The sequence below is a fragment of the Zingiber officinale genome, chromosome 3B (genome assembly GCF_018446385.1).
Source record: "Zingiber officinale cultivar Zhangliang chromosome 3B, Zo_v1.1, whole genome shotgun sequence".
Taxonomy (NCBI): domain Eukaryota; kingdom Viridiplantae; phylum Streptophyta; class Magnoliopsida; order Zingiberales; family Zingiberaceae; genus Zingiber; species Zingiber officinale.
In genome coordinates, this window is record NC_055991.1 from 42,694,215 (window position 1) to 42,709,616 (window position 15,402).

A 15,402-nucleotide genomic window follows, 5' to 3' on the forward strand; every position below is an offset into this window, starting at 1 on the left:
CAGCAAATATGAAAATGATTGAATGGTTTGTAGCGGGAAAGAAGGGGGTTGAAAATGCTTATGATTTCTTTTAGCCATAAGGGTCTTCGGTGGCTTGGGGTCCATGGTTTGGAGGCCAAAAATCCTACCAAAGTATTGCTTCATTGTATGGTTACTTGCACATGGAAAGCTATGAACGACAGATAGGATGCTCTATGAACCAAACAAAGAATGTATGCTTTGTCGGCAACACGATGAGTCAAATCGACATTTATTCTTTGAATGTCCCATCATTTGTGCTCTATGGAGTAAGGTAAAGTCATGGTTAGAGTTTGGTCATGATTTCAAATCCATGGGAGAGCTGCTGCACATTTTTGGACAACATCACAAAGGAGGCAGTCGTAAAACGAAGGCCCAATTTCTTAGCATTTCAAGCATGATCTATATACTATGAGAAGCTCGTAATAAATGTCGCTACGAGGGAATGACTCCTGATGTTGGAAAGATGTTTAGAAAAATCCAAATCTATATGCATCGGTTCTTGGACATGAATTGTTCGTAAAGTGGCCAATGTGTTTTGCTGGTCATCGTTTGGAAGCAAACTTGTGGAAGTAGTTGTTCGTTTGTGGAAGCAGATGTCCGTTGTAAGCAAACATGTGGAAGTAGCTGTTCGTTTGATATAGCCTCATGTCTGGAGGCTAGTGGAGTTTGATTGTAATATTTTGTGGTGTGTTCGATTGTGCTTGTGTGGTTGCATGCTACCTTGTGGGTACAAGACTATCATTCACTTGTGTGTGTTGGCTTGCTTTGTGTGTATTGTCTTGTTTTGTTGTCGTGTGGGCACGTGTGAGCAAAACTGAGTTTTTGATTTTGGAATGGTGGGCTTGCTTGATGTCGTGTGGGCACAAGTGGCTTGTTGATTGAGTGTGTGTGATTGGGTGGTGTGGATTGTATATATGCTTGAGGCTTGACCTCAAGAGATATTTATAATACATGTGTACCTTTGTTTTTTGTGAAGGGGAGATTTCTGATAAGACATGTTATGAGTAGGCAAACCGGTGAGGTGACAGATAAAATTAAGGTGAGGTGACAGTCAGTTAAGATGTACGTGTCAACCACCATCATCGGAGCAGGGCTCCCGACATATATACACTTGACCCTAGAGTCGGTTTACTTCTTCACTCCTCAAGGGCACGACTCCCAGTTACATCCGCCTAATTCCAGAGCTAGTCGAACCTCCAGAGCTCAGTTCCTCATCTCTCTTGAGCGTAGCTCCTAGTATACATCCGCCCAGCCCCAAAGTCAATCGGACTTCAAGAGCTTAGCTCCTCATCTCTTTTGGGCATGACTCCCAGCATATATCTACACAACCTAGAGCCGGTCAGACCTCAGTTCCTCATCTCTCTTGAGTGTGACTCCCAGCATATATTCGCTCGGCCCTAAAGCCGATCAAACCTCCAGAGCATAGTTCCTCATCTCTCTTGGGCCAACTCCCAGCATATATCCACTCGACCCTAGAGTTGGTCAGACCTCCAAAGCGCAGTTCCTCATCTCTCCTGGGTGCAGCTCCCAACATATAGCTACCCGACCCTAAAGCCGATCGGACCTCCAGAGCACAGTTCCTCATCTCTCCTAGGCATGACTCCCAACATATATTTGTATGACCCTAAAGCCGGTCGAACCTCCAGAGTGCAGTTCCTCATCTCTCCTGGGCGTGACTCCTAGCATATATCCGCCCGGCCCAGAGCCGATCGGACCTCCAGAGCTCAGTTCCTCATCTCTCATAGGCGTGGTTCCCAGCATATATCTATCTGGCCCCAGAGCTAATCGGATCTCCTCTAGGAGATAGTATTGTTAGAGAATTATAACTATCTATCAGAGAATAACGGCTACTCACTAGGAAATATTCCACTTCTCTAACACATATACACATCCCGGAACCTTCTTTTGGCCTAAGAGAGAGTTGTCGTACGTCCTCGGTTACCTGACATACTCTGACGCCCAACATTCTCTGATGTCTATTTATTACGAGGGTTATGAGAGTCAGTATAAAAAGAGGAGTCCCCTTCGTTGGCCATGTATGCATACAAACACTCGTACATGCACATATGCATCGACATTATTATTCTACTGTTCATCTTCTTCCATAATTTTTGTCGTTGCTATATTCTAACTTGAGCGTCGGAATACCTGCGCTAGGGACCCCCTCCCTAGTTCTCGCTCTAACTTTTCTATTTGTTGTCTTTGTGGTGTCCACAGAAAGGATCACTTGGTGGCATCTTCTTCTAGCTTAGAGTCTTCTCATGGTCAACAATGAAGCCACCTAACCAACGCACCATCTTCCTCTTTTTTAGAGAAAATCAGATTGGATGGGACGTCGTTATTCTAACACAAGGTACTAAAAGCATTATTGCAACATCATAATTCCCAGTCAGATAATAATTAGATGTTGAAATGGGAAGTGCACAATACAGATGGATTCATTTAGCCACTCATACCAAAATTACAAAGATATATAGACCCATATATTTACCAAGTGAATCACATCCCAAAAAAAATGCATATATTCATTTAGCTATTAGTCCACCTATATCTAAAGGACCAAAGGCTTCTAACATGTACTACATAGGATTGATTGAATCACCTAAGGCGGCTATTGATTTTGGATCTTTGTTATTTGTGTATATGTTCAAGTAATTAGATTCTAAGGATCCATGCCGTAGAAAATAAAGAGGAAATAGAAAGGAAGGAAGCAAAATATCTCACCTGAAATATGATCTTGGAGATTGTGGTTGGACTATCGGTCTCTCGATCTTCTCTGCGACAATGGAACTACAGGGAAGGTGAGGAGCTGTCGTTGTGTGCTCAAATCCCTAGAGATAGAAGGGGACATGGAACTGTAGAGAAGGTGCTCAAAGTTGTTGTAGGGATAGGGTTGTTGGAGCAATCTTGCTCAAGACATTACTCATTGTTGATGTTTGATTAAATTAGTTTAAGTTAGGCATTAATTGTGATCTACCATAAGTATTAAGTAAGCAGATATGAAGAGAAGACCAAGTATGAAGACTTGGCAAGGAAAGTTCCGGAGGTACGATCTATTGGCAAAATAGAGACTTAGCATGACAAAGCCAACGGTAGCCCTTGAAGGCAAGCGCAAGGATGAGGAGTCATGGAGACGGAAGCATCCTAAGGGCGCAAGGCTGAGGGAAGGTGCTTGGAGGCATGAAGTCTAAGCTAAGGAAGTATTTCAAGTGTGTAAAATAATGTATATCTTAAACTGGATGTTTGCTGTAAATTTCAAAGATATAAGGTACCAGACGACTGGTACCCACACCAGTCGACTGATACCAAGATACAGAATGGACAGAAGGTCGGCAGACAGATTGGAGTCAAGCACCAGTCGACTGGTTCTAGTACCAGTCGACTGGTAGACGATCGTTATGAAGCGGCGACTCAAAATCTCATCAAATTTTTAGTGTCGTTGAAGCCCATCAGTCGACTAATATGTATACCAGTCGACTAATGTCGGGAAAACTATAAAAGCTACTGTCAGAGCTTGAAGAGAGATCACTGTTCAAAAATTGAAAAAGTGCTCATCAAGTGATATTCAAGTCTACAGATATTCACTCTCTTCCTTCTGATTCTAGTCTTCATTTTTGTAAAGAGGAAGAGGAAATTGTACAAGGGTTTCTCCACCTTCGATTGTGATTCGAGAAGGAGAAGTTTATAGTGGAGCTTGATTGTGTGGGTGTGTGCCTTGGATTAGTCACCTCAAGGAGGTGGAGACCAAGTAAACCAAGGAGTTAGCATTATTCTCTTGTTTTCTTGTATTTTCTTTATTTCTATTTGCTTCCGCTAACAAGATTGTAGGCAAAATCGAAGAAAGGCTATTCACCCCCCTCTAGCCAATAGTAAAGGTCCTTTTAATTGGTATCAGAGCAAGGTTCGCATCGAAAGACCTCACAGTCAACTGAAGCATCAAAATGGCATTTCAAGAGGGATATAGCACTGCAAGCCACCCTTCTTCGATGGGAATGACTTTGCATATTGGAAAGGTAGGATGGAGTATTATTTAATGAATGACATTGAAAATTGGTTTAGTGTTATAGATGGATTCGAGATGCCAAAGGATGGGTCGGGAGCTCCTCTTTCAACCAAGGATTGGACAAAAGAGATGGCAAAGAAGGCTCAAGCAAATGCAAAGGCTATAACAACCCTACAATGTGGACTCTCAAAGGAGCAACTAAGCAAAGTAGGACCATTCAACTCCGCCAAAGAGCTTTGGGAAAAACTCATTGAGTTAAATGAAGGATCAAGCGAATCAAGGAGAGCCAAGAGAGATCTCTTGTTGGGGCAACTTCAAACTTTCACTATGAAGTCCAATGAGACCGTGAGTCAAATGCACGGTAGATTCAAAGAGATAGTGAATGAACTTCATGTAATAGGTGAGAAAATTGACAATCGAGACTTAGTAAGGTATGTTCTCCAATCCTTTCCTAGAACTACCTTATGGGCATCAATGGTTGATGTATATAAGATTTCTAGAGATCTTTCTTTAGTTAAGCTTGATGAATTGTTTTGTGAGTTTGAACTACATGAACAAGCTAATGTGGTTTCAAAAGAGAAAGGTATGACTCTTGTTGTAGAAAAGAAGGAAAAGAAAAAGAAGAAAGAAAAGAAGGTGGAATCCTCATCATCCGAATCCGAGCAAGAATCATCGGATAGTGATGATGAAATGTCGGCAAGTGAAGTGGCACATTATGTTAAGAAGATGATGGGAAGATCAAGGAAATTCACAAGGAAGGATGTGAAGAGAATGTTCCAACCCTCAAAAGGTAAAAGTAATTAAAGTTCAAGTTTTAACCCTAATGTCATTTGTTATGGATGTAATAAGAAAGGACATATCAAGCCAAATTGCCCGGAATTAAAGAAGAAAGAAGAAAAGGAGAAGAAGAAGGAGAAAAAGAAGAAGGAAGTCATGGTGGCCCAAGCTACATGGGATACACCAAGCATTGACTCATCGGATGAAGATGAGCTATGTCATGTTACTCGACATATGGCATTTATGGCCTTTGAAGATGACAAAGAAGAGTCAAGTCAAGAAGAAGTGTCAAGTGAAGAGGATTCATCAAATGAAGAGTCATCAAGTGAGGAATCATCGTCAAGTGATGATGATGAGGTAAAAGAATCTCCCAAAGTAGAATTTCTCTATAAAACTATTGCTCACCTCAAAAATGCTTATGTCAAATCACAATCTAAGGTAAAAACCTTGAAGGGAAAACTTAGGACCATTAAAGTTGATACATGCATGTCTAGTGAGTCAAATGTGCTCAAGGAAGAAAATGAGAAATTGAAGAATGATGTGATTGAATTAAGAGCATGTTTAGAAAAATTCACAAATGGATCCAAGTATCTAGATATGATCATTAGAGATCAAAGAGTCGTTTACAACAAAGCCGGAATATGGTATAGACCTAAGGAAAAGGAAGTTGCATATATGTCTCTAATCAATGGTACTAGAAATGATGCACTTAGAAACAAAGTTACGAAAAATCTTAAAGGGAAGGTAAAACAAGCTTGGGTGCCTAAGAAATATTTGAATGATATTTCCGAATCTAGTGCATGGGTACCAAAGAGTTGTGTGTTTTATGTTTCTTAGGTAGAGGAGAAGAAGGATGCAAGTATGTGGATTGTGGATAGCGGTTGCTCAAGACATATGATTGGTGATGTGAGCAAGTTCTCTACAATAAATTATATAAAGAAGGGAACGGTATCATTTGGGAATAGTGGAAAACTCAAAATAATAGGTAAAGGTACAATAGAGGTATCATCTAAAATTACCATTCATAAAGTCCTATTGGTTAAAAGTATGGGATTTAATTTGCTTAGTGTTAGTCAATTATGTGATGCCGGATATAATGTGGAGTTTCATCCCGATAAATGTTTAGTTAAGCACAAAAATCTTGAGAATGTTGTGCTAAAAGGATTTAGAAAAGTAAATCTTTATTATATTGATCTTTCATATGCTTCTAATCCTCCTATTAAGTGTTTGATATCAAAAGAAGAGGAAGGATGGTTATGGCATAAAAGACTTGGACATATCAACATGAGAAACATAGCCAAGATAGCCAAGATGGATCTAGTAAAGGGACTACCAAAGATCAAGTACATCAAGGACAAATTGTGCGATGCATGCCAAGAGGGTAAGCAATCAAGGTCATCACACAAAGGTAAAACCTTAACTAGCACTTCATTACCGTTAGAATTATTGCATTTGGATCTTTTTTATTATCATAGAACACCTTCTTTGGTAGGTAACAAATATTGTTTGGTGATAGTAGATGATTACTCTAGATATTCTTGGGTTTATTTCTTGAAACATAAGGGAGAAACTTTAGAAACAATTATGGGATTTGCCAAGAGGGTAGAAAACGAAAAGAACCTCAAAATTGATAGAATTAGGAGTATCATGGTGGAGAGTTTGATAATTTGAACTTTTCTAAGTTTTGTCTAGAAAATGGCTACAAGCATGAATTCTCTTGTCCAAGAACACCTCAACAAAATAGTGTAGTGGAGAGAAAAAATCGAGCTTTACAAGAGGCGGCTAGAATCATGCTCAATGCATACTCCTTACCAAGCTATTTGTGGGCCGAAGCGGTTAATACCGCTTGTTACATTCAAAACCGTGTCTTGATTCACAAGTTCTTAGAGAAAACACCTTTTGAATTATGGAATGACAAAATTCCTACAATTCACTATTTTAAAGTCTTTGGTTGCAAGGTTTATATTCTCAATACCAAAGATGACTTAGGAAAGTTTGAGGCCAAGTCCAATGAGGGAATTCTAGTTGGATACTCATCTACTAGTAGAGGATATAGAGTATACAACAAAAGAACTCAAACCATTGAGGAATCATCAAATGTTGAGTTTGATGAGTCCACTAAGACTTACCCTAGGAAGTTCTCTATTGACAAGGATATAATTGAACATAACCAAACCATTACTCAAGAAATGAAAAGTCTAAAGTTAGGGGGTATTGATCAAGGGGGAGGAAGAGATGGTTCGAATGATGAAAGAAACAATGTAAACAATGGCCTTTCCAAAGATGATGATTCGATTATCTCAAGGACCTTAAGGCACCATCAAGATCATCATATTAATCAAGTAGTTGAAGATGTCACACAAGGGGTAAGGACTAGATCCTACTTTAGAGATCATACTAGTCAAATTGCTCTAATATCACAACTTGAACCAAAAACAATTGATGATGCTTTACTTGATACGGATTGAATTTTAGCAATGCAAGAAGAGTTGAACCAATTTGAAAGGAGTGATGTGTGGGAGTTGGTTCCAAGACCTAATAATAGTACAATCGTCACAACAAAATGAGTTTTTAGAAACAAGTTGGATGATCAAAGGAGAGTCACTAAAAATTTTAATAGACTTAAATTTTTTTTCCAAATTTGATAAATAATATTTTAATATAATAATATTTTATATATAATAATTTTGATTAAAATAAAATAATTGATTTTTGATGAGTAGCTGTGGGTACATGTAGTTGTTATACCAACGTTGAAATAAAAAATATTTTTGATATAAAATATATAATGGACGCCCTTTTATTTCTGTCCATAACTTTAAGCTACCATCTTTTGTTTTTTTTTTTAAAGCATTATTTCTGCTAGCACACTGGTCATTCAATTTGCTTGCATCCTTCCTCAGAAAATCTCATTTTTCCCTGTTGGCAGCTAAAGAACAGGGTGAATAAGAGCAGGATCTTTGGTCCATATTTAGCGGATCAGCTCTTAATCTATTGTAGTAATTAAAGGGATTTAATGGTTCCATCTATTAAATAGGTGGGAATCATTTAATCTTTTTAATCACTATCCTTTCTTAAAACGGAATCACGACAGACGCAACTAGAGGATCCCGATTAATACAAATAATAAAAGAAAAAATCAATTTGTAACAAGGTGTTCACCTACTGCTTTTTCTGGCATTTTTAAAGCCTTGAAATTTTATTCCTTTCATAAGTCAACTTTCGCAGAACTTCATTAATATTTCCTTGGAGCAAAAATTATAAAAGCTTCAAATTATCAAAAGTATGCTCCTATTTTATTTATTATCAAAAGGCGTCCTAATCAGTTTTTTCTAATCCTAAGTACTCCTCTAAATCGAGATCGGATCCTCTGATCCTTTTGTCCTGGTCTATTCTTGGACTAAGACAAAGAGATTGGTGGGAGGCAATCCTACCTGTTAACAGGTGGAGGGTCATTGCCCTCTACCAATATAAAGACTGGACCATAAATTAATCTCGTCTTTACGGACCAGAGAATCCGCCCCCCTCTAAACCGGTGTTTTAATTAGTATTATGTATTTCACTTATCTGACCTTCGTAATTTCAAAAATACCTAACATATTTTTGTTATGTGAGTTTATATATATATATATAAATTTAAATTTTTAATCTATCCATTTAAAAATTCATTGTTCTAAATATGAGGACATAGAATATATTAAGAAGGTTTGTAGTTTCCTTTTATTTGAAAGGATTCGAAGTTCTCTAAGTTTAATCAACAATTTCACATTAAGGAGGCTTGTAAGTGTACATTGAGTTTGATTTGGAGTTCTCTAGGTTGATCATTAATTTTGATTTGAAATGATTCAGAATTCTTTAAATCCACCAGTTAATTTCAGACAAAACTAACTATGGATCTATACTATTTGAAAATTCAAAGTTTGATATATTTCAAATTAGAGGAGGAATGATAACTCATTGATAATATTGATCAGTACATATCATTGTCCTAAGTCTTCTATTAACTTTGTGATAAATTTTATCAAAATTTTACAAGTTTAAAATACATTGTTCTTAATTTATACTATTAAATTTAAGTTTGAGGGCGTCAATACATTAATGTGGTTTCTATCTATTAAGAAGACTTTTAGAAGTGTATTTATTATGGTTTAATGTGATAGCAAGTTGTTTCGATTTATTAGTTAATTTCGGATAAAATTCATTAATGGATTTATACTATTTAAAAAATTTTAAAATTAATATTTTTCAAATTAGAGGAGTTTTAAAGATTTATTAGTGGTAGCGTTAGTTGTTGGTGCAGTTAATTTCAATGGTCAAACTTAAGTTTTGATAAATGACAAGTGAATTAAAGTTAGATGTGTTATGATCTAATCTTTCTACCAAGTGTACAGGACTTAACTGGTATGACACCAGGTTGAAATCCAGGTAAGTTTGGAGGACTTGATAACTAGTGTAGAAGTCCAGATTGGACAAGAAGTGATCCGATTTTTGACGGGAAGTTCAGCTGGATCTATGGGACCTGACAGCTGACCGAAATCCAGTTGAGTATAGGACTTGACAACTAGTGAAAAGACTTGATGGACTAAGGTAGAGTCAAGCGATTCTGCATGGTAAGGTAAGTCACTGTTGGAGAGAGTTCCAGTGAGGACGAGTCTCAATTAGGAACTTTAATTAGGTATAAGTCCAATTTAAGTCCATTTTGGATCTCTAAACTGAGACCTTCATTAGATCCTGGTCTTGGACAAACAATGTCTAATTAATACTGTTATTTTATAAATTGTGCTAACTTTATTTTGCAGGTTAGATATTTTTCTATTAACTTAATATATTTTGCAAGAGTAAAAATGGACAAAAAGTTTCGAGTAAATAGTACTCAAGGTGTCTCCTGTGCTTGTAGAGATGCCTCGAAGGCTTGGTTGAAGGTCCTGCGAGAAGGGCATGGAGGCGCCTTCCATGCGAAGGAAAGCACCTTGAAGCTGGATGCTGAAGGCACCTCGGAGACCTTTAAAGGCGTCTTCGGTTAAATAATATTGAAGATGACGATAAAAAGCAGAGTTCTCGGGATAAAATTTTGAGGGTTGAAAGCACCTCCAGTGGTGTTGGAGGCACCTCCAATGCTCAATAAAAGAGAGCCTCGGCTAGAGTTTTTTTTTCACAAGTCTTCTACAAGCTTCTACGTAATTGTTTGACGCTCCGACTGTTCTGACTTCGTGTCCTGTTATACTATGACACTACTACCAACGACCACTGTTGAGAAGTCATCCAACACCAAATTTGATCCGATCATCTTCAAAAGTGTTGGGCAACGAAGTTGTTGTTTTTACTTAATTTCTGCATAAACGAAAGTGTAGCTTACTATACTTGTCCTCGTTTTTCTATTTGTACTCATTTCTCTCTTCCGACGATTCTAGAATAAGATTATAATGAATTGTCCATCGATACGATTTGAAATATCATGATCCTAAAAGTAGAAGTTACCGAAGACTCCGAACCAAATAACTCCTGAGTTATTATACTCTTGCCTTTTCAATTTCGATGCACACCAATCGTACATTAGCGAGTGATTATAAATAAATAAATAAATAAAGGCAAAAGTTATATAAATTTGAAACTTTGCTTTGGAACGTAGAGTGCCTACTTTATGCAGCAAGAAAGAAAGATAAAGACAAGAAAGGTGCAGTTCCATCAGGTTATGCACTAACCTACAAAGTCCATCCCTTGGCCATTAGTGTTTTTTTAATTATTACAAACTTTTAATTACTTTTACAGCTCGTAGACCAACCTAATTATGGTGCTTTCAACTTTTCTTCCTTATAGTATGAAACTAATTGGCCATGTTGTTTATATTCCTGAAGAACATAATTAAGATGAGTGGCCAATTGTGCATGGCATCTGTGGTGCATAAAAAAGACCAAATCCGATCTTAAACCAGTTTGATTAAGATAATTATTTTATATATAAACTTTTTATTAATGTATAAATATCTTAACTTTATAATGAAAATAGGGCTCATGACATAACTTATTAATTTATACACAATCCATTGGATCTGATGACCTTACTCGTTCAAACTTAAATCATTTTAATTGAGGACAAAAATTAAATAGGCGCATTTAAAAGGGAGTGTAATAAGTCTAAAAGGGAACCAATTGATTCAAACTAAGTTAGGATAATTATTTATTTTATCTTAATTTCGGTAAACCAAATCAAGTATAATAATTGCTCACAACGAAAATTAAATTAAAACTATTAACTTAATTCAATTTAAACTAATCAAAGAACATTTAAAATTATGAAAATACGAAATTAAGAAAGCAAATACAATAGGATGAAATAAGCGAGAAAAAGGAGATGATACTATAATCTCATTTTATTTTTTACCACGTCTATGCATATGAGGGAATATATATCTATACATTTAGATTAGTAATTGTATGTTCTATATTATTAAAGAAAATGTATCTCGATCCATCTTTGCTCTACCAACTAAGTTATCCAGACGTTAATCCTCAAAAGGTGCACATAACTTTCAAACTTATGAAAAAACGTACTTATTTTCTATTTTACTTATTCTGTCAACTACTATGGTATTGCATTTAAAGAATAATATAATTATGATGTTGAACAGTATCATTATGGTGTTATATTTTAAAAATCAACATCAATTTGATATTGTATAAATTTTAAAATTAACATTATTTTTTAAAAATCAGAATCACAATAATATTGTTCTTTAAAATTCATCACCACAGTGATGATATTTTTTGAGCTTCAACACTACAGTAGTTGATGGGAGAGGTGAGTGGTGATATTTTTTGAGCTTCAACACTACAGTAGTTGATGGGAGAGGTGAAATGAGAAACAAATACGCCCTTTAAATAAATCTAAAAGTTAAATTTAACTTTTAAAATTTCACAATTTTAAACAGTACTATATCAATATATAAATATAAAATCATTAATGATAAGTAATAAATATTTCACACTTAACTAATTGATAAAGAATGAGTATGATGATTATCAAAAGAGTGCTTCATGGAAATCTCCGTGGATTTGGGCGCTCGATTTTTCGAAGGATCATGAGGTCATTCAAGTAATTACACCACCCGCTCTCGCTCTTTATATACCTTCTTCCTTCGTCTTCCCCTGCTCATCCGGCAGCTGAAGCAACAGAGCAATCTCCTCTCTTCCGGAAACCTTCCTCCTCCGCATTCATTCTTTTCCTGGAATTTTATCAATGGATCCGTCGGTGGCGAAGCGGATTTGCCACATGATACGAGCCGCCTACTTCATGATCCTCAAGGGCTTGATCAGCAAGCCCAAGCTCACGATCCACCTCCACCTCCTCCTCAGGCGCGGCAAGCTCGCCGGGAAAGCACTCACCAACTCACTCCTCCTCCACCGCCGCCGCCACCATCTCTCCAGCGCCGACATCACCGGCCTGTCGGACTTGATCTCCTTCTACGACCCTGGAGACGTGGAGTTCAGCTGCGACAACACGCCCTCCCCCGCCTTCTCCTTCCTGTCCGCTGCCAAGCGCCTCAAGAGTAGTCGGCGCGGCCGGCAACAAGACTTCGCCCTCGACGTCCACCTGGCCGCTGCTCTGGCGAAGGAGCTCGAGGTGCTGGGATCGGCGTCGCCTGTGCCTGCAGGATGGAACCAGAGGAGCCCGGCGCCGCCGCAACTGAGGGTAACGGACTCGCCGTTTCCGGAGACGGAGGACGAGGTGGAGGAGGAGGAGGAGGAGGAGAAGGACAGCGACCGTGTGGATCGGGAGGCGGAGGCGTTCATTCGGCGGTTCTACGAGCAGTTGCGCCTGCAGCAGTGCGTCGCCACGGCGACGCCGGATCGAGTTTAACGGCGGTCGCTCATATAAATTTCTATGAGAATATGATTTTGGAAAATAAAGTTTAAAAACCATAAATATATTGATAAATTTTGAATAAAATACAGGAATTTAAATAAATTTTCAAGTTTATGCCTTATTAATTATTCAAGCATTTTAATATTCAAGTTATTTTATGCATAATATGTCTGATTTGAGAATCAGTTTAGCGGTTTGAAAACGGCAGATTCCTGATTCATTAAATAAGCAATCGATTAAGGGATGAACCTGGGGATGGCAACATGGCGGGGCGGGGCCGGGTTTGCCATTCCCATCCCCGTCCCGTTTCTATTTTTTCGGATTCGGGGATTTCTCGAACCCGAACCCACGGGTTCGGAGATTCCCCATCCCCGCCTCATTTCTAAATTAATTTATATTATTATTATTATTATTTAATAATAATTATTAATGATAATATTAATATTAATATTAATATCAATATCAATAATATTATTATTAATAATATTTTTAAAAATTTTAATATTAATATTAACACTATTATTAATATTTTTTTTAAAAATCATATTATTATTTATTAATAATAATAATAATAATATTCGGGACGGGTTCGGGGATGGGGATAGTATTCCCATACCCGTCCCAAACCCGCCCCATCCCCGAAAAATCGAGGATCCCCATCCCCATTTCGGATTTTCCCCGCGGGACCCCAAACCCACGGGGAAAATTACCATCCCTAGATGAACCTCTTACAATGATAGTTGAATAGTAGTTGTGAAAGGATCATAATTTTTTAAGATTTTTTTTAAATTTATCGTCCTCTATATTATAGTTTGGAGATGATTGAAAATCGTCGACGGTGGCTAAATGGCCAGACTGTCAAGTGCCGCCTCCGGGTGACCTTAAGTCATCCGTCTCAACTCAAACTATAACCTAGATGACACGATGAATTCAAAAAAAAAATCATTACTATTTATAATTAAATAACAATTATAATTTAATCATAATTATAAATAGTTCATCTTCTAAGTTATTTTTCTCTAAACCAGAGAATATATCTAGTTGTAATTTTATTGAAAAAACTTGAAGATGAATTAATTTTTATACATTAAGTTAATTAATGAAATAATTAAATTAACTAAGATCCACTTTCCTTGCGGTTACTATATTTTTTTTTTAAAAAAAATCTTAAATGAATTATGAATTAAAGATAAACAATTGTAAATTAAAAAAATATCACAAAGTGTTTTTTAAATAAATGAAACAATGCTATAAAAAAATTATAAGTTTAGGGGTTAATTATTATTTTCTCAAAAAGATAAAATGTAAATAGTAAAGTGATAATCTTTTATCAATGACTAAAATAAAATTGGTGTATAAATAGATAAATATTTACTCATTCTCTTTCAAAAATGGCAATGTAGTATTATGCTTTTCCGCTGTAAAGAGTGAATAAAGATTTATGCATTGTAAGACATTTTACTCCAATGAAATGAAAAATTTAGGAAGTTAATTATGGGATGTGAACAAATATTTATTTTTTAAAATGTATAATATATTTTTAAATTTATAATTCATATAGATCTTGTGGAGTTTGCTTAGGTGCACGAGTTATTATTTTTTTTAAAAAAAAACAAAAAGTATGTAGCAATTGATTTAGTATATTTATGATAAAGACATAGAGCACTTTCAACTTTAAATGGAACGTCGTTTTCTGAAGAAAATGTCCCTTTAATTTTTTGTTTCTTTAATTTTTTAAGTGCACAATTAACATGTGCCCCACGAGCTTCTTCTTCCATTGCCTTCGTTGTTAAGGAACTAAGATCTCCATTGTTGGTATCTATTAGTCAAATTACACAATTTTTTTCTCAATATTTTTATCCTTCACCCTCTCTATTTCTTAAAAAGATGGATTGTAAGAAAATAAAGATAGTTCGACAATTAACGCGCATTTAAAATTATAAAATTTTTAAAACACACGTCTAACTTTCAAATCTGTATTCAAAAAAAGCATCCTCACTCCTCATGATGCTGGATTTCATTGAAGCCTCACTATTGTGCTGTGGATTTCATTGAAGTATCACTATTGTGCTGTATTTAAAAATTTAGTATTATTGTGATATTATTTTTTAAAATATAACACCATATTTATGTTGATTTTATTATCAACACCAAAATAATATTCACCTTTTAAATACAATATCGCAGTGGTATTGTTCCACAATGATACTATTCTTTTAATGTAGCGTCATAGTGGTTGATGGAATGGATAAAATTAAAAATAAAAAGTATTTTTCATCTCAAAATTTTTTACAACGATATTTTTTTTAAAAAATCATCATAAAATTCATCACCAAAACCTTTTTTTTTTTTTAATGTTTCAATTAGAAAGTCCCTAATATTTTAAATTTTGTATCAATTTCTTGGATCATCAACATTTAAAGAAAACAAAATTTTTATATTTTCAGGCATATTAACTTCACCTTTATCATTTTCAAATTATTCTATGTTTCCATTATGAAGTTTGTTGAATTTACTATGTTCCTAATCATTAAACTTATTATTATCAGTGTCATCTTGATTCACTTGTTCTGCTATTTCTATTTGCTATGTTCTTTGGTTGCTAGCGAAATACTTATTAAGACTTCCTGATCCACTTATTAAGACTTCAGACAATTGTTTTCGTATGGGAGGCAAGAAAATTATTTGCTAAAAGCCTAAATGTTAATATGCATTGAGAGTTCATAGATTAAAATTGT

General features: G+C 36.0%; 1 protein-coding gene across 1 annotated transcript; it reads left to right on the forward strand.

The window, feature by feature from the left end:
* The first annotated feature begins 12,037 nt into the window (after positions 1 to 12,037).
* On the forward strand, positions 12,038 to 12,658 carry LOC122054842. Its single transcript, XM_042616268.1, has one exon. The coding sequence runs from the start codon at positions 12,038 to 12,040 to the stop codon at positions 12,656 to 12,658; it is 621 nt and encodes a 206-aa protein (XP_042472202.1).
* Positions 12,659 to 15,402: the final 2,744 nt, after the last annotated feature.

What these genes read in the sequence shown, in the direction of transcription:
- LOC122054842 (XM_042616268.1), top strand. Translation starts at nt 12,038, where the DNA reads ATGGATCCGTCGGTGGCGAAGCGGATTTGCCACATGATACGAGCCGCC.